Source organism: Microtus ochrogaster, unplaced genomic scaffold, assembly GCF_000317375.1.
Source record: "Microtus ochrogaster isolate Prairie Vole_2 unplaced genomic scaffold, MicOch1.0 UNK81, whole genome shotgun sequence".
Taxonomy (NCBI): domain Eukaryota; kingdom Metazoa; phylum Chordata; class Mammalia; order Rodentia; family Cricetidae; genus Microtus; species Microtus ochrogaster.
This window is the reverse complement of record NW_004949179.1, coordinates 285280-307563: the sequence shown is the minus strand read 5'-3', so window position 1 is coordinate 307563 and position 22284 is coordinate 285280. Positions and strand designations below refer to the sequence as shown.

Genomic DNA, 22284 nt, shown 5'->3' with positions numbered 1-22284 from the left:
CCCCAGAAACCATCATAGAGCTGTGGCTTCGTTGGTAGAGCGCCTGCCTTGTGTTAGAAAGCCCTGAGTACCACACAAATTAGGCTGGTTGCTCAAACCTGTCATCCTAGTGCTGGGGAAGTAAACACAGAATAAATTTTAAGAGAAAAAGAAAATGTATATGATTCTGGGTCTCAATGTCATTGACAGACCTCTTCTGCTCGAATGCCCGGCAGCATCATCCCACCGCCACTGGTCCGGGGTGGGCAGCAGGTGTCTGCCAAGCTGGGACCACAGGCCAGTTCCCAAGTAGTCATGCCACCACTTGTCAGGGGGGCCCAGGTGAGTTGGTGTGTGTGCTAGGTTGGGGCCAGGTGTCCACCCTTCCATGGTCTGCCAGGATTGGTTAATCTCAGTGGCATTCTTGTCCCCTGTCTCCCAACAGATTCACAACGTCAGACAGCACCCCTCCACAGGGCCACCACCCCTCCTCCTAGCCCCCCGCGCCTCAGTGCCCAGCATGCAGATTCAGGGACAGAGGATCATCCAGCAGGGACTTATCCGTGTTGCCAATGTCTCTAATACCAGTCTACTTGTCAACATCCCTCAGGTAAATCTGGAACTTAGGTGCAAGGTTGGGGTAGGGTTGGGGGTAGGTCTCAAAGTGTCATTGTCATTTTGTCTTCTGGGAGGAGTGTCACACAGTTGATTCCTGGATCTGGTGGGGTCTTGGACACCCCTGAAGGTGGGACTGGAGTTCTTCTAGGTATGAAGATCTTACACAGATTGTCCTTTAGCAAAGTTAGGAAGCTTTTTTTTTTTTTTCAGGGTTTCTCTGTGGTTTTGGAGCCTGTCCTGGAACTAGCTCTGTAGACCAGGCTGGTCTCGAACTCACAGAGATCCGCCTGCCTCTGCCTCCCAAGGGCTGGGATTAAAGGTGTGCGCCACCACTGCCCAGCTAGTTAGGAAGCTTTTGGACAGTGGGGGCTGGTTGGGGATGCAGGCATATGTGAGACAGCAGGCTCTGAGGGAAAAGTGAGGAGACCACTAGAGGGACACCAGAGCCCTCTGGAGCCTGCCGCCCCTCCCAGAGCCGCTGCTGCAATACCTCCCCCAGCTCCTGCTGACTGTCCTCAGGCTGGGAGGCTGGGAGGACAGCATGTCACAGATCCTCCCACAGCCCAGTGGGCTATTCTTAGCTATGTGTCCTTCCACCTCTGTACAGAGTCTCTAAAGTGGGGAGGGACTGTCCCCACCCCTGGGTAGCAGGATGGAAAGAAAAGGGCTAGTCTGAGAGATGAAATTACCCAGTCTGCAGACCTTTTGCTGACAACGAATTCTTTTTTCTTTGTCACTGCCCCCCCTCCTGAGACAAGACAGGACTGGACTTTGGACAGCTCTGACAAAGGGCCCTTGCCTGTGTTAAAGTCCAGTTCCAGTGCACAGACAATGACTATCCCACTTGGAAGGGTTGTGCTTCAGCTAAAGCATAAGTCTGGGGAGTGGGCATCTCTTCACAGCAGCCCATGTGTTTCCACGTCTGCTACGCTCAGTATGCCACCAGGGTGGTGTGGATGGAGCCAGGGCCCCTGTCAATCAGAGGCTGGTAGCCTGTGCTGGATCCCCTTGCTGAGCATCTAATGTTTGTGGGCCTTGGTTGTCTGTTTGCCCAGGGAGAAAGAGTGCATGGTGCTCTTTATATCTTGTGGAGATCATTGTTGGATCCCCCACAACACACTAGGAACCTGGGGTGCTCAGCATAGGTTTGGGGAGTGCAGCAGTGGGCTGGGTGGAGACTTAACAGGGACATGAAGTTGCATATGACAGGCCAAACAGGAGTTGTGTTTCCCAGTGGCCTTTTGCATACTCAAAGCCAGTTGAGAAGCAGCACTTCAATGTAGACCCATTGCAGCTTCCCAGCTTGGTCTTGCTTGACTCCTGGGAGTCCTGGTCATGCGGGGAACAAGGTGTGTAGAACCTGGGTGTTCCTTGCTGCCGTGGACTTAGGTGATAGCAATCTACTCAGATTTACTGCAGTTTTTGTTTTGAGACAGGGTCTCACTATGTAGCCCAGGCTGGTTTCGAACTCCCCTTGCCTCCTGAGAGCTGTAATGTATTAAAGGCCACAGTACCCTGCTCAGATTTACTCTTATAAGGATTCCAGTGCACATCTGACATGGAGCCTGCTTTAGGTAGCCTGAGCCTCACCTAGTTGTCTTCCACAGCCCACTGCAGCCTCACTGAAGGGGACAACAGTTGCCTCTGCTCAGGTCAGCTCCACCCCAACCAGTGTGGCCTCTGTGGTTGCATCTGTTGAGTCTCCAGCCAGCCGGCAGGCTGCTGCCAAGCTAGCGCTACGCAAGCAGCTGGAGAAGACATTGCTCGAGATTCCACCTCCCAAGCCCCCTGCTCCAGAAATGAACTTCCTGCCCAGTGCTGCCAACAATGAGTTCATCTACCTGGTTGGTCTGGAGGAGGTGGTGCAGAATTTGCTGGAGACGCAAGGTGAGTGGGTGGCCTTACCTCCTGCTCCAGCCTCTGTAAGACACATTCTATCTAGAGTTGGGCATCTCAGGCAGCCATGCTGCACCTGTTTTACTGTGAAATCAATTTCTGTTGTAGTTAGGGGTGAGGTTGAGCATCTGCAGGAGGCTGACCCTTGGGTGAGGCAGAATTTTTCAAAGCTTCTAGTCTTCTTGGCCTGAAGGACAGATAGAGACACCTTTGCCTGGGCCAGGTTCTTTACCATATTTGGGGGCAGTGTGGATAGGATATCTGCAGGACCCCATAGAAACAGCATTAGACAGGGAAGGAATGGGTGGATGGCCCAGCTGGCTCCCAGACATAGGCCGAGGATGTGTGCATCTTGACGTTGAGCTGGTGAACAGGTTAATGGTGGTCCCCCTCTCTTCCCACCCCCAAGTGGCTTTGTCAGATGTCAGGAGAAAAAATGGTGAATGTGACTGGACCCAGCAGATCGGCCCCTTGACTGTGGTCATTAGTGCTAGCTCTTCTGACACAGGTGTAAGGGACTGTGTACACAGAGAAGGGCTTCCATTGTCTGCTTCACTGTGCAAGGAGGAAGGTGGTGGGAACATGCAGGATTGTGCCCATTGCTTCCCTGGAGCTGGGTTGTTGAGTGTGTGCGCCAGTCTCCTGGGACCCCCAGCTCCACACCCTTGAGTTGGGCCCCACCTACCACCAACCCAGAGCACTGGTGGGAAACAGGCTCAGAGGTTTGCTCAGTGCATACTCCTCAGTAACTTTTGTAGCCTGCCTTGAGCACAGATTTGCACTGAAGTAGCCACCAGGCCCCTGTGGGTGAACAATACCCTCTGTGGCATAGTGTTAGTAACATACACCTCTTGGGCTTCCATGAGAGACCAAGTATGCATTGCTGGGAAGCCTGGGTGCTGGCACTCTGTACTGAGGTGACATTGATGAAGAATTGCTAGGGAGAGCTAGATACCCATTCATGCAGGGCAGTAAGTGCATGCGAGTGCCGGGTTCTATCTCTAGCGGGCAGGGCTGGCAGGAGTCTGCCTGTGGAGTGCTCAGAACCAGAGCACTGCCCATCCTCATTCAGTGTACAGGTGAGGTGGAACCAGAGCTGTGGACAGCTAGTACAGGTGCCATCTCTTAGCTCTGCCTACAGAATCTTGTCTGGAAATTTCGTCAGTGTGCATTTGTTCCCCTGATCCACAGTGCAGCCAGGCTTCTCCTGGGGCTGAGGCCTGGTTCTACTGTCAGCAACAAGAAGAGGAAGTTGCTTGTGTCCTGGCCTCAGCCATTCTCAGTGTTTGGGTAGCATGTCCCCAAGAAGAGGGAGTGAGTATCCAATTGCTTACAAGGCAAGTAACCAAGGCAGGGTAACTTTTGACACATCTCTTAGAGCACCTGCTATGGCAAGGCCAAGCCAGGCCAGTGTCACAGGGCCTTTGGAGAGTCGTTACCAGGGATGCTCAGCCGTAGCCTGTTTGAAGTTCATCGCTGTGGCCTCTATGTACCTATGAGAGACGTCCACCCTGGCCACTGCCCACAGTCATTGAGGTTACTTTGTCAAAATCACCCCATCTATTATAGCGGGAAGGATCTCTGCCAGCACAGCTTCTGCTATGTTATCCCGGGAGCCCTACATGTGTGTTCAGTGCAAGACAGACTTCACATGCCGCTGGCGGGAGAAGGGTGGAGCTGTTATGTGTGAGACCTGCATGACTTCCAACCAAAAGAAGGCACTCAAGGTGGAGCACACCAGTCGGCTGAAGGCTGCCTTCGTGAAAGCACTGCAGCAAGAGCAGGAGATGGAGCAGCGGCTGCTGCAGCAGGGTGTGGGTACCGCCAGCACCAAGGCTGAGGCTGCAGCCCCACATCCCACGCTGAAGCAGGTGAGAACTGAAGCCTTAACCGTCCTGAGACTGCAGGATGTTCCAGAGGCATCCCCTTCCACCCACCCGCTTGGTGCTTAACTGCAGGCTAAATTGCACTTAATGGTGACATTTGGCAGTGAAAACACTAATTTGCAGTTTCTTTCAATTTTGTCGCTTTCACTCCCAGTGCACTGGCAAGTACTTCTGTCTAAAATGACTACTGAGAGCCTTGCTGGCCGTTAGCAAGAGCACCCTGGCTAGCTGAAAGAGAAGAGTGGGGTGTGGACCTGGACCTGCACCCATCCGCCCTTTTTTTCTTTTCTTTTTTTTTTTTTTTTTCTTTCTTTTTTTGAGACAGGGTCTCCCTAAGTAGCTCCAGCTGTCCCGGAACTCACTACATAGACCAGGCTGGCCTTGAACTCAGAAGAGACCTTCCTGCCTTTAAGTGGTGGGATTAAGGTGTGCGCCACCACCCTCATGTGCTGCTCCTTTTTGCGGTTTCTGTCTGATCACACATTGTACCTCACCAGAAACAGTTTTTTCACCATCTCCTGCAGTATCGGGAGCCGGCAGGTGTTGGCACTGCCATTATGGCCGGGCCTATCCGGTAGGGTACCCTTGTCCAGTTTGGGTTAGTGTCACAGACCCTGCTGACATACCTTTCAATCCCATTTGTGTAGGTCATAAAGCCCCGACGTAAATTGGCGTTCCGCTCAGGAGAGGCCCGTGACTGGAGTAACGGGGCTGTGCTACAGGTCAGAACCCGGCCAGGGCCTTGCCCACCGCAGACACGGCCGCAGTCACCAGCTCTGCTGTGCTCGTGCTCTCACGCGCTCTCGTGTGTGCTTCTCCTCTCAGCCCCTCCCAACCCCACTGTCTCCTCCGTCTCTTCTCCATCCCCTAGTGTAACTCTCGTGGCCGTTTGACTTTGGACTCTAGGGACCCAAGTGGGTGGGAAGAGGTCAACCAGACAAGGAGAGGCCACTCCAAGCAGCCTTGCCACCGCTGCCCATGGTAAGCCTGGCTCCCTTTGTGTCTGTAGGCTTCCAGCCAGCTGTCCCGGGGCTCAGCCACAACACCTCGTGGCGTTCTGCACACATTCAGCCAGTCACCCAAACTGCAAAATGCAGCCTCAGCTACGGCCCTGGTAAGCAGGACTGGCAGACATTCCGAGAGAGCTGTGGGCACCAGCAAGGGCACCGCCTCCAACTGGAAAAAGACACCCCTGAGCACAGGTATGCCTCTGCCTCTGGAGACCTTCTGTCCCTAAGCTGTCTTTCCTTCTTCGTTGGGTGTAATCTGGAACACTCAAACTCACCTAGTTTCCCAACAGCGTTATGAGAAATAGTACAGAGGGCCTGCATCCCACACCCTTCTGAGAGCACATGCAGCAGACTTTCTTCTGGGCTACCAACCGGCTCCCACATCACGACAGGAAATTATTTTGTTGTTGTTGTTTGTTGATGCTTGGCCTTATCTTATGCTTGTCCCCCTAGCTCTTATAACTTAGGTAACCTATTTGTATTCATCCACAATTTGCCGTGAGACTTTTTACCTTTCTTTCACTCTGTGTGTCCTACTTTCATGCTTCCTCTGTGTCTGCCTGGCTGACCATTGGCTTCTCCCTGTTGTCTTCTTTCTCCTTTAAGCCTAATTCCTACTTACTCTCCCTGCCTGGAAGTCCTGCCTATACTTCTTCCCTAGCTATTGGCCATTCAGCCTTTTATTAGACCAGTCAGGTGCCTTAGGCAGACAAGGTAAAACAGCCACACATCTTTACATAGTTAAACAAAATATTCCACAAGACCATATAGAAGGGGTCTGGGAACACCTGGCATATTTAAGACACAGAGTCAACTTGTAGGCTTGTCTGAAATTACCTCTTGTGACCTGGACATGATAGCATACATCTGTAGTCCGTAAACAGGAAAGTAGACACAGTGACATTCACCTGCTGTCCCTGCTACTTGGGAAACTGAGGCAAGAGGGATGACTTTAGCCCAAGAGTTTGAGACAAGCCTGGGAAGTTTAGGAATTGCTGCTAACTAAAAAGAAGAGTTGGGGATAGAGCTAAGAGATCAAGCATTTGTTTGAGGGATGTGAAGCCCTGAATTCCATCCCTGGGGGCACATGCCTGTAATATCAGCACTGGAAGGAAGATTCAGGTGACTCTAATAGAAAACCAGCCTGGCCTATGTAGTGGGTCTCAAAATCCAAGCAATGGACTGGAGAGAAGGCTTAGCAGTTCAGAGCATGGGATATTCTTCTAGAAGACTCGTATTTAATTTCATTGGGCAGCTCACAACTGCCGGTGACTACAGTTTCAGGGGATCAGACCTCCATTTCTGGCTTTTATGGCATGTGCACACGCACGCGCGCACACACACACACATCTGTGTGCACATACACATGATTAAAAGTAAGTCTTTTTGTTTGTTTTTCAAGCTAGGGTTTCTCTGTGTAGCCTGGAACTCAAGATCTGCCCTGCCTGCCTCTGCCTCCCAAGTGCTGGGATTAAAGTTGTGCACCACCACCCAGCCTAAAAATAAGTCATTAAAAACAATAACAACAACAACAAATCTGAGCAGCAAGTTGGCATCTCATGGTACCAAGGACTAGGAAGAGTGAGGCAGGAGGATCACTTAACGCTTGTAGTTTGAGCCAGCCTAGCCAGCACAGAGAGCCTTCACCTCACTTATGCAGACTATCCTGATAGGGGAGGATGCTCTCCAGTCACATGGTCCATGAGGCTCCATTCCATTGCATTGACTCAAATCCCTTGTTTGAGGTTTACTCATCTCTGCACCGAGCCCTGACCACTGTTCTGGCTTTGGTCACCTTGGTCATGTCTGGATTGAGATGATTGGTGACAGGATGTAAGTTGTGTGCGTCATGACCCTGCTCAGGGATCCTTTGGGTATGTCCTGAGGTGGGAGTCGAGGTTGCATCTAGGGCCTGGTCGGCCTTACCTGGCTGGTCACTGCTGCCTGGCGCTGTGCTCTTTTACAGGTGGGACCCTTGCCTTTGTCAGCCCGAGCTTGGCAATGCACAAGACCTCTTCAGCTGTAGACCGTCAGCGAGAATACCTCCTGGACATGATCCCTCCACGCTCCATTCCCCAGTCAGCCACATGGAAATAATGGGAGCCGGCCCAGCTGAGGACAGGCCCTTTGCTCTCCACGGCTCCTGGTCTAGGACACACAGACCGCCCTCCTAACAAGTTGCCTGAGACAGCTCAGGCCTTGGCTATTTAGCCTTGTGGTGGCCAGAAGAGTGTGCCACCATGGTGCCCAGGATCAGAACCAAGGACTTTCCCTGTGGGCCTTCCCTTCCTTTTTGCCTTTAGTTTGCCCGACACCAGCAGAAACTCGGACCTTGGGGCCAGCTCTGCCTGGCCAGCATGGGTGGGAACTCACCCTGGACACTGTGACACGCCCAGGCTAGGCTGGCACCAGGGGCTCCCAAAGTTGAACTGGGGTTTGTTTTTCAGCTTTTCCCATCTTCACTCCCCAGTCTCTTCCTCCTCATGGCCATCTATAGGTTAAAGTTTGGGTTTTTGTGTTTTCTTTTTTAATCACTTCACGATGATGGAATAAAAAGTAAACTGTGTAGACCCAGGGTCCCTGTTGTGCACAGTGTAGTCCCTAGCCCCAGAGGATGCTCTGAGTGGCGGCACGCAGGGATGGCAGGTGCCACTGTGGCTCCAGTTGTGTCTGTTGCTGCTTGCTACAGCCCCTGGCTTCCACACTTAGAACAAATCGCAGCCCAGACTTTGCCAGAGACTCTAAGGTTCCAGAGGGATGCTGGGCCCACCGCTGGAACCAGAGCTGGCTGCTGGGTTATTTTTGTGCTTTATTTTATTAAAATTTCTTTCCTTTCTCTCTTTGTTTTGATGGGCACAATCTCAAGGTGCCCAAGAGGCACCCAGGTAGGCGCAGACAGACCCGTCTACCCTGGGGTCAGCCGGGTGGGTTCACCTCTGGCTCCTCAGTCCACAGGGATGTCTTCGAAAGGCCAGGTCTACTTTAGTTTTATTTTCTTTCCTGTCCTGCCCCCCACTCTTTAAAAATTGGCTCCACGGTGAAAGGGCAGAAGCAGCTCACAACAGGGCGGCCTGCAGTGGTCTGCAGGGGTCACAAGCAGCCCTGGCTTCCTTCAACACAATAGTTAGGGACTTTAATTTAAACCCTTGTTCTGCAGACCACCACCCTCTGCAGACACGCCCCGCCTCCTCCTAATAAAGGCTCATTTAACCCCATGCTCACTCGTGTGCAAATCCTCCGTCGCTAAGAATTGTTTGGATATAAGAGAGTTCCAGGTTTTGGGAAATCTTTTTGTTGTGTGAAACTCAAGTTACTCAAGTACTTTTAGATTTGAGTGTGTCACTTCCCAGGGTAGATTTTTGAGAGTGAACAGACATTGACCCTTTGTGGCAGGGCAGGTGTTTACACTATATATATGCAAGCATTTCTTACTTGGGTATTTATGTGCCTGGCAAGTGAGTTCCTGTTACCTCTTCTTACTGAGTGACTGGCCTTAGTTCAGTGACATGGGCCAAGGTCTGGCTCCTTAGAACAGCCACACTAGGTGGCCTCTCTTATAGAAGCCTTCCCAGCCATTAGTCCTCATTCCTATGTAGTCATTGACCTGGCACCAGACATAGACTTCCACTTGAACTGATGGGGTCTGACCACGGGGCTCTGTTGGCACCTCCCTTCCAGCCTTCCATGTGGTGTGACATTCGCCTTTCAGCTTATTAAGGACATGCTACAGCAGAGGCCAAAGGGTTGCTGGTGCATCATTTTCCCAGGGTGACACTGGTGACACTCTGTGTGGAAGGGCCAAGAGTTGAGGTGCCTTAATTTATTGGAAAATGTTGCCCATTTCCTTTCTACTGCACTGGCCTCATAGTGACATTACAGCTAAGGACTGGGACGGGGGTGGGGGGTGGGGAGCACCAGGTATTTAGTAGGGTGCTGTGCCAGCTATGAAGCTCCTCCCCTCCCAAAGCTGGTTCCACCCCTATCCTAATGAGCTGGGTCCTGGGCTCCTTGCAGATCTGCCATCCTCAGCCTCCTGAGGTGGGATTAATAGCTTACACCTCATGCCTGAGTTTAAAAACTTAAGAAAAAAAGTAAAATGTATTTCTCATCGCACTTTCATGCCTATACTTGGGAGTAGAAGATGGAGGTGATGATCCCTACTTACTCCATTGATTGCCCAGAGACAATCACAAACTTATCGATGGCTCTGGTCATTTGGGCAATGTACCTCAGTTTCTTCCACTCGTTGTCTGGGACAGGTTTGAAGGGGCCAAGTACAAGACACCTGTGTCCATTGAACCACCCCCAGGCTCTTGTCTAGCTTGTGGAAACATCAGGAACCAAGTGTCACCTGGGTTGGGGGGACAGTGGTCATTTATGGTATAAGAGGCCATGCGCAAGTGGGCAGGTAACTTAAGGCTGCTGGCTGAAGGAGTTCCTATGAGCATCCTCGGGACCTGAACACCACCCCCCCCCACACACACACACATTAGGGAGGCCAAAACAAAGCTTGTCCCAGGCAGAGGGAGGAAGGGGGCAGGTACTAGCTGTGACATGCCAATTGTCACCTGGATGGAGTGATTAACCTGAACTTCCACCTCCCCCCATACACACACACACAGCCAAAGCTTGCCCCTGTGAGAGGGAGGAAGGGGACAGTGCTGGCTGTAATGTGCCACATTTAACTGGAAGCAGAGAATCAGAGTAAGTATCAGCCTGAATGGTGTTTGGGGAAGGTTGTTCCTCACCTTTTCAAACGGTGACAGCCTGAAGACTTTGAGCTGTTGACAAAAGTGGTTCCTAATATTCAGTGTGTAACAGTTACACTAGTGCAGAGTCTGGGGGCTGGGACAGCGGACGCTTGTATTTATTGTGACTAATTCTTTGGTAATACATGTTTTTAAAGTTTGCCACCAAACGAATAGATGTTCCAATAAATGACCTGGAATTGGTAGCCTCCTTGTGTTGGGGAGTTCTGAGACCCTGAAGAACAATGAAGAAATGGACCGAATGTCATTGTATTGTTTATTTCCTGGGGCCCTAGTGTTTTGTCCCAGCTTCTGGTGGCCTTTCTTAAAGGGGGGAATGAAAGGTAGGGTACACATGCCATTTGAACATGGCATTCCTCTACCCTGAAGAGCTCTCTGTCATCCTGTTTGACCTCAGCAGACAGGGGATTCGATGAGAAGCCCAATTAAGCTCTTCCCACCTGAGGCCACAGGTCTAATTTTCCCCCAGAGCTTTGTGGGGTTTTGCTGTTCCCAGCATGGATAGAGCTGTGAGCTTGTCCCCCGCCAGTCTCCACGTCAGCTTGAGATGCCCAATTTCACGTTTTGACTTTGTTTTGAGGCAGAATCTGCTCTAAGTCCAGGCTGTTGGTGAACTGATTCTCCTGTTTCCACCTCTCGTGCAGGGATGATTGGCATCCAACACCATTGGAAATATTTTTAAAAAGTTGGGCTGGAGAGATGGCTCAGTGGTTAAGAGCACTGGCTGCTCTTGTAGACAATCCCAGTTTAGTCCCTAGCGCCCACATAGGAGCTCACAACCATCTGTAACTCTAGTCTCAGGGATCTGATGCCTTCTGGCCTCCACAGCCTCTGTACACACATAGTGCACAGACATGCATGCCAACAAAATACTCATATACGCTAAAATGAAAGAAAAAAAAACAGGCTTGGTGGTGCTCACCTTTAATCTCAGTACTTGGTAGGCAGAGGCAGACAGATCTCTGAAGTAAGCCTGGTCTACATAATGAGACCATCTTGGGGAGAGAAAAGAAAAAAGGGAACCTGGGCTTTTGGGTGCATACCTGTAGTCCCACTGCCCAAGAGGCAGAGGCAGGAGCATTGCTCCAAGTTCTATTTGGGTTACATAATGAGTGGCCCAGGAAGGCCATGCCCATGTGGCTAAACCGTGTCTCAAAAAACAAGCCTGGTGCCGGGCGATGGTGGCGCACGCCTTTAATCCCAGCACTCGGGAGGCAGAGGCAGGTGGATCTCTGTGAGTTCGAGACCAGCCTGGTCTACAGAGCTAGTTCCAGGGCAGGCTCCAAAGCCACAGAGAAACCCTGTCTCGAAAAAAAAAAAAAAAAAAAGCCTGGCGGTGGTGGCGCACGCCTTTAATCCCAGCACTCGGGAAGCAGAGGCAGATGGATCTCTGCAAATTCAGTGCCAGCCTGGTCTACAAGAGCTAGTTACAGGACAGGCACCAAAGCTACGGGAGAAACCCTGTCTCGAAAAACAAAACAAATCTGAGGGTGTGGTTTAGTGGTACAACCCATGCATAGAATCCCTTAGTGGGGCTGGGGGCTTGCTCTGAGAGTGATCTCTTGCCTAGTCTCAGTAGGTTCTGAGTTCCATCCCCAGCAAAAGAGGGGCTTCACTTGTGTGAAGATAAGAATACATTCTGAATGTGCTGGAATCTGGAAGTGCTATGGACTCCATCTAAGAAATCTGAACCACACCCTTCCCCAAGCCCTGGGATGGTTTGCTGCCCAATGTTTCAGGTGCTGAGGACAAATGTAACCACAGAACCTCCCTTTTCACCAGAGGGTGTGGGTTGCTTCTGCCTAGGCTCTGGCATATTCCAGACAGAACTGGAGTTAGGCCCCTCCCCTCTTGTAGCCTCAGTTGCCCCTTCTGTGCCCAGCATGAGAAGTGAGCTCACACTTGACCTTCAGGGCACCAGAAACCTGTGGAGAGGGGAGCAGGTGCTCGGCACAGCAAGGCCTACAACAAGACAGCCCTTCAGACTGCCTGGGCCTACTACAGGAGCAGGAGAGGATTGAAAATGTTTTCCATTGTCACCAAACCCCTGTAAAATCACAGGCAAGGCTCTCAGCTGCCTCCTCACCCTTCAGGGTCCCCTTTGAATTACTGTAAGCTCCCCCCCATTTTCTCATTCCCTTCCTATTTCAGGCCCAGGAACTCCTGCGGTATCACTTTGTCCTTTGTGGGTTGGTTTTGTGTGTGTGTGTGTGTGTGTGTGTGTGTGTGTGTGTTTGAAATAGGGTTTCTCTGTGTAGCCCTGGCTGTCCTGAAACTCACTTTGTAAACTAGGTGAGCCTCAAACTCACAGAGATCCACCTGCCTCTGCGTCCCCAGTGCTGGGATTAAAAGGCATGTACAACACTCCCAGCATCCTGTGCCATTTTTAGTGGTTTGGGCAACAGCCTCAAAACAGCTTCACAGTCTCTCCCTGAATACCCCGCCCCACCTGGCATTCCTCACAACTTACAATTATTTCCACATCTTGTCTTATTTTACTTGGCATTGTACTTGAATCCTTGTTGAAGGCAAAGATGGTTCAAGCCTCTTGGAGTCCCAGGTAAGGTTCAAGACATGCAGAACTTGGCTCCACACCTGTCATCCCGAACTTGAGAAGCGTAGGCAGGAGAGTCCAAGTTCCATGCCAGCCTGGCTGCATAGTGAGATGTCTGGAGTAAGCAAGCCGTGGTCTAGCGTGACACGCACACAAACCACCATCATCACCAACAGCAAAGAAAACAGCACCAGTAGCTGGGTCTGTTCTCTGCCTGCAAACTCTTCCACCACCCTAGGCTTCAAGAGACCTGACTACAAATAATAGCTGTGTCTGCACAGTTGACACCTGTGTGGGCCTCAGTTTCCACATCTGTAAATGCTCATTTTCTGCCGACAGGTAGTCCCCTCCTTCCCCCATGCCAATCCCAATTCAAGAATCATCACATCCCAGGGAACGACTACAGAACCTCTAGAAGTTTTTCCAATTTGGAGAACAGATTCGAATCCCACAACTCCCTTTTGAGGTTTGGCGCTGGAGTCGCCACATACATGGCTTTCTCTAAAGTGCTGAGATCTCCCCTCCCGTCTGCTCCGTAACAACGGTCCACTTGCGAGGAAAAGCGAATTTATTGCAGGTTCCAACCTGGCACTTGTAGTGCACCGTCGGCCCGCAGCTTCTCCGCTCCACTGCCACCCACCGCGCAACAGGAGCTCATTCCGCGCAGGCGCAATGCTTCTCTCTCTTCTCTTCGCGCCCCTCTCGGGGCCTCCTCGCCAGAAATCGAGGGTGCGTATGAGCCCTCCAGCAATCGGGTTGTGCAGGAGGAACCAGAATCCAACAGCGGGCCTCTGTGGGCCGCCGCCGAGGTGGGAGGGGAAGGGACAGGGCGCGCGCGCAGTGGCGCGCGGCGACTTCGCGGGTTTCCCGAAGCTCGCCGGTCGCGCGTGCGCCGCCCTGGCTCAGGGCCTGGTGCGGCGGGAACAGCGAGAACCCCGGCTCCTAGCCGGAGTCCCCGGCCCGCAGCCAGCCATTGCGCGCCACCTGACCCGCCGAGGGCCGGGCGGATGGGCTGAACTGTAGCAGCTCGGCGATCAAGGATTTGCATCGTTCCGACAGTTCGAGGCCGTCGGGGTAGAGCACGCCGCGCTTCTGGCGCCGGGGCAGGCCAGCAATGTCCGAGTCATCGAAGGGCATGCACCCGGTGACCATGACGTAGAGCACAACGCCCAGGCTCCATACGTCGTATTTCTTGGGGTCGTAGGGGATGCCCAGGAGCACCTCAGGTGACGCATAGGCGGCCGAGCCGCAGTAGGTGGTGCTCAGGTCTGGATAGCCGTGCGCCTGGCGGCCGAAACCGAAATCTGTGAGCTTGACGCGGCGCTCGTCAGGGCTCAGCAGCACGTTTTCGCACTTGAGGTCGCGGTGCACCAGGTGGTGGTCGTGCAGGTAGCGCACGGCACCAGCGATCTGAGAGAAGAGTTCGCGCGCCTGTGACCCCGGGATGCGCCCGTTTCGCTGCACTGCCTGCAGCAAGTCGGTGGCTGCTGCTTCCATCACGATGTACAGCTTCCCGTTGCACACCTCGATGAACTCGAAGACGTGCACGATGTGCGGGTGCCGTACTCCCCGCAAGATGGACAGCTCTCGAGGCAGGAACTTGTTGACGAAGTCCGGAGGCGCTCGCCGACGGTCCACCACCTTGATGGCCACCGTCCCTTTATATTTCTTGGAGGTGGCTACCTTCACCTTGGAGTAGCTGCCCTCACCTATCGTGCGGCCCAGCTTATAGCCAAGTTCGCTCAGAAGCTTGTCGCCCGACATGGTGGCGCCCGGGGCGCGCGGGGAGCAGGAGGCGGCTGCTGTCGGGGGGCGGCCGGACTCCGATCTCGGGCCTAACCCATGGTGCTTGGCACCTGCACCCCCGTGCCCCCATGTGCCCACTCCCAAGGTCCTAGAGCCGCGATGACTTTTATTGCCCGGGTAACAATTTCTGCCTTGTGAAGTGACTGCGGGCGTCACTCAGCCTTGGGGTGGGGACGTCCCAGCCCCGCGCTCCCTAAACCCTCTCAGGCTTTGTGACTCAATCGCTCTGAATGACCGGTTCCTCATGAGAGGGCCCTGGCGAGGGGCAGATCACTACTTTGGAACTAGTGTGGATGGTGGTACCCAGTCCGTTGCCTTGGCTCCTGGAGGTGGGGGGGGGGGTAGAAAGGGGAGACCTGTGCAAAGCTCGAGGCTGGCCACCATCGCTCAGGAAGGAAAGCAGGTGAACACCAAGGCTTTTATTACAAGGTACGGGATGCCCAGCAGAGCTCCAGTGCCAACCACTGAATCAGGTCCCGTCCTGGGGTCAGAGCAAGGAAGGACTTAAGGACCGAAGCAGGGTTAGTTGAAGGGTGGGGAACCACCCAGGCGACCAGACTTCCGCCACACTCAAAATGGCAACCACACGTCACCTCACTTCCGCTGGTAACCGGAAGTTTGAGGTCTTGCAAGTATGGCGGCGTCGAAGGTGAAGCAGGACATGCCCCCACCAGGGGGCTACGGTCCGGTCGACTACAAGCGGAACCTCCCTCGCCGGGGACTGTCGGGTCAGTGTCGCCCGGTTCGAGGTCGGAGGCCGGGCCTCGGTCATGCGGCTGGGCGGGAGCGGGCAGCCCGCAGGCCTCCGTTTACGCAGTGAGGGAGGCGCGGTTGGGGTCTGGGTTCTCTCTTGCAGCATCCCGTGGGACGAGACTGTTCATTTGCCCAATTTTCCAGTCGGCTTCCACAGTTTAGGATTTTAAACCTCCGAGAAACTCAAACTCGAAATTTGGAGACTTTGTTTCGTTTTAGGTTGGCCTATAACTTCTGATGTCTTTGCCGTCACTTCCCGAGGGTGCCTGATAGGTGCGCACCATTATGCGCAGTGTTCTTTTACCTCTTTGCTTCCTTCCTTCTTTCCTTCCTTCCTTCTTTTTTTTACTTTTTCTTTTTTCTTTTTTGCAGTTAGAGGTTTACTATATAGCCCAAGCTGGCCTCAAAATCGAATTCTGGGATGACAGGCAGGTCCACCCAGGGCAAGAGTTTCTAAGTGTGTTGATTATACCCTAGCGCAGAACCCAGGCGAGTCTGGAACTCCCGTCTCGTCTGTCTACCTCTGCTCCGTAGTCCCAGGATGACAGGCATGTGCCCACCATATTGAGCTGCACCCTAACACTTTGAAGTGTGTAAAGTAACATTTAGAATTTTTTTATTGATTTCAAAAGGGAAAGAATCTGGAGAACATTAAGGCCCCCACCCTCAGTGCTCAGAGTTACAAGAATAGAATAGTTAGGGGTCCAGTTGGTATAGTGCCTGCCTAGGTTTCAAAGTCCCGGGTCCCACCCCTAGCACTGCATAAACAGTACTGGGTGGTAGACATCCATCATCCCAGCACTTAGGAGGCTGAGGCACAAGGATTGGGAGTTTAGGGTCATCCTGGGCTACATAGACCAACCTGGGCTACAAGATGTCGTCTCGCTCTAAAAGAAAGAAAATAATGAACTTAGGGACTGGAGAGATGGCTCAGTGGTTAGGAGCACTTGCTGCTCTTCCGGAGGACTGAGTTTGGTAACTCCCTCCCTCTACAGATTTAGATTTTAATTCAGCAGACTTTTACTGTGCATATTATGCAAACTATGCCTCAACTAAAAAGCAAAACCTTCAGGCCTTATGTGTTGGTTCACCTGTGACCCCAGCACTGAGAAGTGAAGATGGGATCATGACAAGTTGAAGCCTAGCCTAGGCTATGTGGAGAGGTAGGCCAGTCAGGACTGGGTGTGGTGATACACACCCTTAATTCTATCACTTGGGAGGCAGAGGCAGGCAGGTCTCTGAATTCAGCACCAGTCTGGGCTACAAAGTGAGTTCCAGGACAGCATACACATCTGGTGCCCGTACAAGCCAGAGAAGGGCATCAGAGGCCCTGGAACTGAAGTCCCAGACGGTTGTGAGCTGCCGTGTGAGAGCTGCAGACTGAAGAGCAGCAAGTGCTCTGTGCTTGTTTCTCTGTGTGGGCCTTGCTCTCTGGAACTCACAGACCCGCCTGCCCCTGTCTCCCCAGAGTGCTGGGATTAAAGGTGTGTACACCCAGCTCTGTTTTCTAATGTTTATTATTGGGAGTTTGGGAATGTGGAGGTCTGAGGATGACTTTGTTAAGTCAGTTTTCTTCTATCTCTATGTGGGTTCTAGGAATTAAACTCAGATCACCAGGTTTCTGTAGCAGGCATGTTTACCAGCTCCTCTTTTTCATCTCTTTCTAAGGTAGAACTCACCCAAGCCCATGACCCTCAGACCTGCTCCATATTCCTACATAGCATGCACCCACAGGACGCCTGAGACTAAGCTGCTGGACTCCTCAAGTCAACATCGTCTATTTATTTTTAGTTTTTATGTATTCCTGCATCTGTTTAGAGACAAAGCAATTGTAGCCCTTGAAATTCTCTGTAGCTTAGGATGACTGGACTGGCCCTGTTCCCACCTCCTGAATGCTGGGGTGACAGGTGTGTGTCACTGAGCCTGGCTTCTGTGGTGCTGGCTGTGGAACCCAGGGTTTGTGCCTGTGAGGCAAGCACTCTGCCGCTGCGCCATCTGCCAGCCCTTCCTTTTGCTTTTAAAGTCACCATGTGCTTTCCCCTCGTCTTCAGATCCTGAGACAGCTGTGCTGGGCCTTATTGCCCTGTACCTTTTTTGTTCTGTCGTTGTTGTTCTGAAACACTCATTTTTTTGTTTGTTTGTTTGTTTCTAAGACTTATTTATTTAGAGACAGGTCCTGGTTGGCCTGAAGCTATGTAGATCAGGATGGCTTCAAACTGAGTCCGCCAGACTCTGTCTCCCAAGTGCTGGGACTGAAGGAGTGCGCCACCATGCCTGACTAAGATCATAACTGTATGTGCGCGCACATGCAGGTGCTCGTGGAGGCCAGAAGGTGGCGTCAGATCTCCTGGGGCTGGAGTTCTAGGCACCCAGCGTGGGGTTTGCAAAGAGACCTCTGGTTCTCTGGAGAGCAACAAACACTGTTAGCTCCAGTCATGGGTCCAGCCATGACAAGCTTTTGGGTTTTTTTGTTTTGTAGCCCAGGCTGGTTTTCCTACCTCAGTCTCATCCTCCCGAGTGCTGGGATGGCACACTGAAGCCCTGCCCCTGCTCTGTGCAGACCTGCTCCCCGACTGGCTGCAGACGGGCGAGGACAGTGCAGTGACAGTCCAGTCTTTGTTCATATCTGCACGTCCAGTGTCCTAAACTAGCTGGTGGGACACGCATGTCAGATTGCTTCCGGTCCCCTGCTCTCTGTATGCAGACCTCAAGCTGGCATCTTGTAGGCTGGTTTCTTCAGCTGGACCTGGCATCGCCAGCACACCTTACGCCATGCTCAGCCCTGGAATCATTGTTGCTGTTATTTTTGGGTTTTGAAACAGCTTCGGGGTGTAGTACAGGCTGGCCTTGAGCTCAGAGATTCCCCTGCTTCTGCTACCTGAATGCTGGGATTAAAGGCGTGGCACCAGGCAGCTTATGTGATTTTTATTATTGGTGACTTCACTCTGCATTTTTTGTGCTGTGTCATTTTCAGATATTCAACTCTGCAGATATTTTTCTTCCCTGAGGCCTGTTGAGCTAACAGTGTCATTTAGAGCACAGTTTCTCTTAAGGAGCCCTGCTGTGTTCTACTGGAGGCTATTTCTATAGTCACTGTTTCTGTGGGGCACCATGCTGTAGTGAGGGAAGCCACAAACAGTGGTCCTTTTGCCCTCCTCCCAAGTGTGGCGGTGTAGGAAAGCACCAGGCACTTGAGCTCTTCTTTCTCTGCGTAAACCTGGCTGTCCCAAAACTCACTCCGTAGACCATGCTGGCCTCGACCTCAGAGATCCACCTTCCTCTGCCTCCCAAGTTTAGGTTAAAGGTGTGCGCCACTGCCCAGCTCTTTTCTTTTTCTTTCTTTCTTTCTTTCTTTTTTTTTTTTGAGATGGGTTCTCATGTAGCTTCAGCTGGCCCCAAACTCCCTACGTAGCTAAGGATGACTTTGAACTCTTGATTTCCTATCTCCACTTTCTTTTTTTTTTAAATATTTATTATGTATACAATATTCTGTGTGTATGCCTGCACCACACATATGTAAGAGGGCACCAGACCCCATTACAGATGACTGTGAGCCACCATGTGGTTGCTGGGAATTGAACTCAGGACCATTGGAAGAGCAGGCAATGCTCTTAACCTCTGAGCCATCTCTCCAGCCCCTATATCCACGTTCTAAGTGGTGAGGTCACAGGCATGTGTCACCATTCCTGATTTATACTGTTAGGGGTGGAATCCAGAAGTTCAGCCTGGGACATCTTCAGCTCTTGCCTTCAGGCCTCCCTCCCCAGGTGAGCAGGGCCACTGTGCACCCGTGTGCGGCCAATGCGCCCATGCTGAGCAGACTCCTCTCCCCTGTTAAACTACTGGGGCATGTTTGTCCAAAGCCATACAATGTGGGGGTTTATTTGTGGAACAGGGCGTCTGGTTCTGTCCTGCTGCAAACGTGACTGTCCTTGTGCAGCCTGTCTGTGTGCACACAGCTGCCTGCTGAGTTGGGAGCTGTCACTTTTGAATCCAGGCCATTAATGCCCTGGGCACTTCTGCATAAACTTCATGATCTGACTGTGGGTTTCTGCAAAGGGGGAAGGGTTGAGGTTCTGATAGCCATTGTGTTGGATCTGCACTGTTTGGGGGAGCACTGCCACCGCCCTCAAGTTCACTGATTCAGGATAAATGACACTAGGTGGCAGCACCTCCTACAACTGCAGCTACTTGGGGGACTGAAGTGGAGGGTGTGAGTTTTGCACCTACTCCCCTCTCCCCATGGCACCTCCTGAAATGTAGCCAGCCAGGTGCAGCTGAAGGCTGGGCGTCAGCTTGTGGCCCCTCCTCCGTGGCCTCTCACTCTGGACACAGTGGGGCCACACTTGGGTGTCCGCACTTGAGGCCCAGAGCTCCCCACAAAGACCTGTTCGTTCTTCTGAAAAATTGCAGGGAGAAGCTGTGGTCAGATTTGGGGGCCCCTGAGGTTCTCTTAGCTGTTGCAAATGAGGGTACAGCTCTGGTGTAGACACCTCCCCAGTTTGGTGAGGGCTGACGATGCCTGCAATTAGCTGGCCAGAGATGGTCCTGAACACCTAGGGCTTCCACAGAGAGCTTGTACCCCTGGACCTGGGACCTCACCATCCTAGAGACCATGGCTGGAGGGCCTGGCCTCGGAGTCTTAGTCTGAACTGAGTGGGTGGGAAATATTTAGCTCTTGACCTAGCTGAGGGTCCGTTCAGGCTGCAGCCCCAGAACCTGTTCTACCCCTCTGTGTCTCAACCTTCTCCATGCCCTCTGTAGTCATTGGTGATGATCCCTGGAGATTGTCCTGCCAGTCAGGATTGGAGCTGCCCCTGCTAATCTTCAGTAATTATTTATGGTGGCACCTGTCTCCCCTGGGAATAGGGCAAGTGACCTATCCTGCTGAAATGGTGGTGCCCACACTTCCAGCCTATGTTGGTGGTGTCAGAGTCCTTTAAAGGCAGCTTCTATTTTGTTGCTTTTGTTATTGTTTGTTGTGTTTTTCCCCAAGACAGGGTTTCTCTGTGTAACAGCCCTGGCTGTCTTGGAACTCTGTAGACCAGGCTGGCCTCAAACTCACAGGGATCAGTCTGCCTGTGTCTGGGATTAAAGGTGTGCGCCACTACACCTGGATCAGTGGTTCTCAACCTTCCTAAAGCTATGACCCTTTAATATAATTCCTCACCTGCGGTGGTGGCGCACGCCTTTAATCCCAGCATTTGGAGGCAGAAACAGGCGGATCTCTGTGAGTCCAAGACCAGCCTGGTCTACAAAGAGAAACCCTATCTCAAAAAACAAAAATAACAAAAAATATAGTTCCTCACATGACCCCAGCCTATAAAATTATCTTCATTGTTACTTCATAACTAATTTTGCTATGGTTATGAAGCATAATGTAAATATCTGATATGCAGGATATCTGCGACCCCTGTGAAAGGGTTGTTTAAACTCTGAAGGGCTCGTGACCCATGTGTTAAGAAACACTGTTCCAGACCCTGGGGCTCTCCTGTGTCCCTGTGGCCTGTACCTTCCAGAAAGGGTGGCAGCTCGGACTGCCTAGTACCCTGACCCAGAGCCCAGGAATTAGAGACTGTCATGGGGAAGTGGCTGAGGAAGGACAGGCACCTGTGGAGGAGGGGAGAACCAGCAGGTATTCACAGAGAGAGCCAGTGTTGCTGAGTGGGGGGGGTCCTGGAAGGACCTTGCTGAGCAGGAAGCCTCCTTCTCTTGCAGGCTACAGCATGTTCGCGGTGGGCATCGGGGCCTTGCTCTTCGGCTACTGGAGAATAATGAGGTGGAACCGGGAGCGCAGGTAGGGCCCTGCTCACCACAAGGGCTTCCGTGAGGGTGGTGGTGTCCTTGGCTGGCTGCTTGTCCGGGGCCTTACCTAAAGTGAAGAGCTGGTGACCAGCCTTCATCTGTTCCCTCCCTGACCAGGTTAGCATAAACAGTAGGTCACCAGGCCAGCTATGACTGGGGTTTGGGACATAGAGAAAGACCAGCCAGAGCCACACAGTGAGAGCACAACAAAAAAGCAACCTGGCCATGGGAGGCAGAGAGACTAGGATCGTGAATGATGAGGGTTGTCGCTGGGCAGAGCCCTGCCAGAGACCTCTTCCTGGGCCACATCACTGGGCTGCTTCCCCAGCCTCTGAAGCTGAGAGGCTCCTGACTTTCTGCCGGGTAATAGTTGTGGGGAAACCTGCAGGCCCAGCATCCTGCTATTTTGAGAACAAAGGGAAATTGGTTTGTAAGGCCAGAGCCTAGTGATGAGTGTGCCCCCCTCTTCACCCAGATCATCAGACAGGGCTATTTTTAGGATAAAAAAAAGTTTATTTGAAAGGAAAGTGTGAAGCCAACACTTTTGTGGCTGCTGTAGTCTGCCAGCTGCAGGCTTGTCTTCCTGTCCCAACTTAGGTGGCTAGCCTTGCCCCACCCCCACCCGGTCCCCGTGCGTGTTCCACACTCCCTCAGTGAGCCCATTTAACCCAGAGTGGGTGTGTGGTTTTACAGGCGCCTGCAGATTGAGGACTTGGAGGCCCGGATTGCTCTCATGCCGCTCTTCCAGGCAGAAAGGGACCGGAGGTAGGCAGGTTGGGAGGGGCTCTGGGTCAAGGAAGGAACAGAGTGGTTGCTCTTGGTGGGTCTGATTTCAGCCCCGCCTTATGGCCACAGGACCCTGCAGCTTCTTCGGGAGAACCTGGAGGAGGAGGCCATCATCATGAAAGACGTGCCTGACTGGAAGGTACGCTCTGGGTTGGGGTAGGGTGGGGTGGGATGGCATGGTGTGGCCAGCTGGGACTGATAAGGACTGACCCTGACCCTGACCCTGACCCTGCCCACAGGTGGGTGAGTCTATGTTCCACACCACGCGCTGGGTGCCGCCCCTCCCCAGCGATTTGTATGGGTTGCGCCCCAAGGAGGAGTTGAACAACGCCAACTACGGCTTCACCTTGTACACGTAGGGTCCGAGCCGACGCCCACAATAAAGAATAGTCAAGTAAACGCCATCATGTGACTCTCTTGCG

General features: G+C 52.4%; 3 protein-coding genes across 7 annotated transcripts in view; 2 read left to right on the top strand and 1 right to left on the bottom strand.

Annotated features, from left to right (window-relative positions):
* Gatad2a (GATA zinc finger domain containing 2A) overlaps positions 1–7564 on the top strand; it is an 88647-nt gene extending 81083 nt beyond the window's left edge. For 4 of the 5 annotated variants that reach the window (XM_026777753.1, XM_013354975.2, XM_026777752.1 and 1 more), the window contains 7 exons: positions 190–321; positions 425–589; positions 2205–2484; positions 4063–4364; positions 5027–5101; positions 5389–5581; positions 7356–7564. In XM_026777753.1, coding sequence (XP_026633554.1) covers positions 190–321; positions 425–589; positions 2205–2484; positions 4063–4364; positions 5027–5101; positions 5389–5581; positions 7356–7486 — 1278 coding nt within the window. In that variant the 3' untranslated portion in view covers positions 7487–7564. The remainder of the gene's footprint in view (positions 1–189; positions 322–424; positions 590–2204; positions 2485–4062; positions 4365–5026; positions 5102–5388; positions 5582–7355) is intronic. The other variant, XM_013354976.2, reaches the window with a different exon arrangement.
* A 5552-nt stretch (positions 7565–13116) lies between these two features.
* Tssk6 (testis specific serine kinase 6) lies at positions 13117–15093 on the bottom strand. Its single transcript, XM_005370518.3, has one exon. It carries the CDS (start codon positions 14474–14476, stop codon positions 13655–13657), a length of 822 nt encoding a protein of 273 aa, XP_005370575.1. The 5' UTR covers positions 14477–15093; the 3' UTR covers positions 13117–13654.
* An 18-nt stretch (positions 15094–15111) lies between these two features.
* On the top strand, positions 15112–22266 carry Ndufa13 (NADH:ubiquinone oxidoreductase subunit A13). Its single transcript, XM_005370517.3, has 5 exons — positions 15112–15246; positions 20990–21068; positions 21770–21841; positions 21932–22001; positions 22102–22266. The coding sequence occupies exons 1-5, from the start codon at positions 15153–15155 to the stop codon at positions 22219–22221; spliced, it is 435 nt and encodes a 144-aa protein (XP_005370574.1). The 5' UTR covers positions 15112–15152; the 3' UTR covers positions 22222–22266.
* The last annotated feature ends 18 nt before the right edge of the window (positions 22267–22284 follow it).

Coding starts and splice junctions, on each gene's coding strand:
- Tssk6 (XM_005370518.3), bottom strand. CDS start 14,476: ATGTCGGGCGACAAGCTTCTGAGCGAACTTGGCTATAAGCTGGGCCGC.
- Ndufa13 (XM_005370517.3), top strand. CDS start 15,153: ATGGCGGCGTCGAAGGTGAAGCAGGACATGCCCCCACCAGGGGGCTAC. Junction 15,247..20,989: donor CCCTCGCCGGGGACTGTCGG/GTCAGTGTCGCC, acceptor CTTCTCTTGCAG/GCTACAGCATGTTCGCGGTG. Junction 22,002..22,101: donor AAGACGTGCCTGACTGGAAG/GTACGCTCTGGG, acceptor CCCTGCCCACAG/GTGGGTGAGTCTATGTTCCA.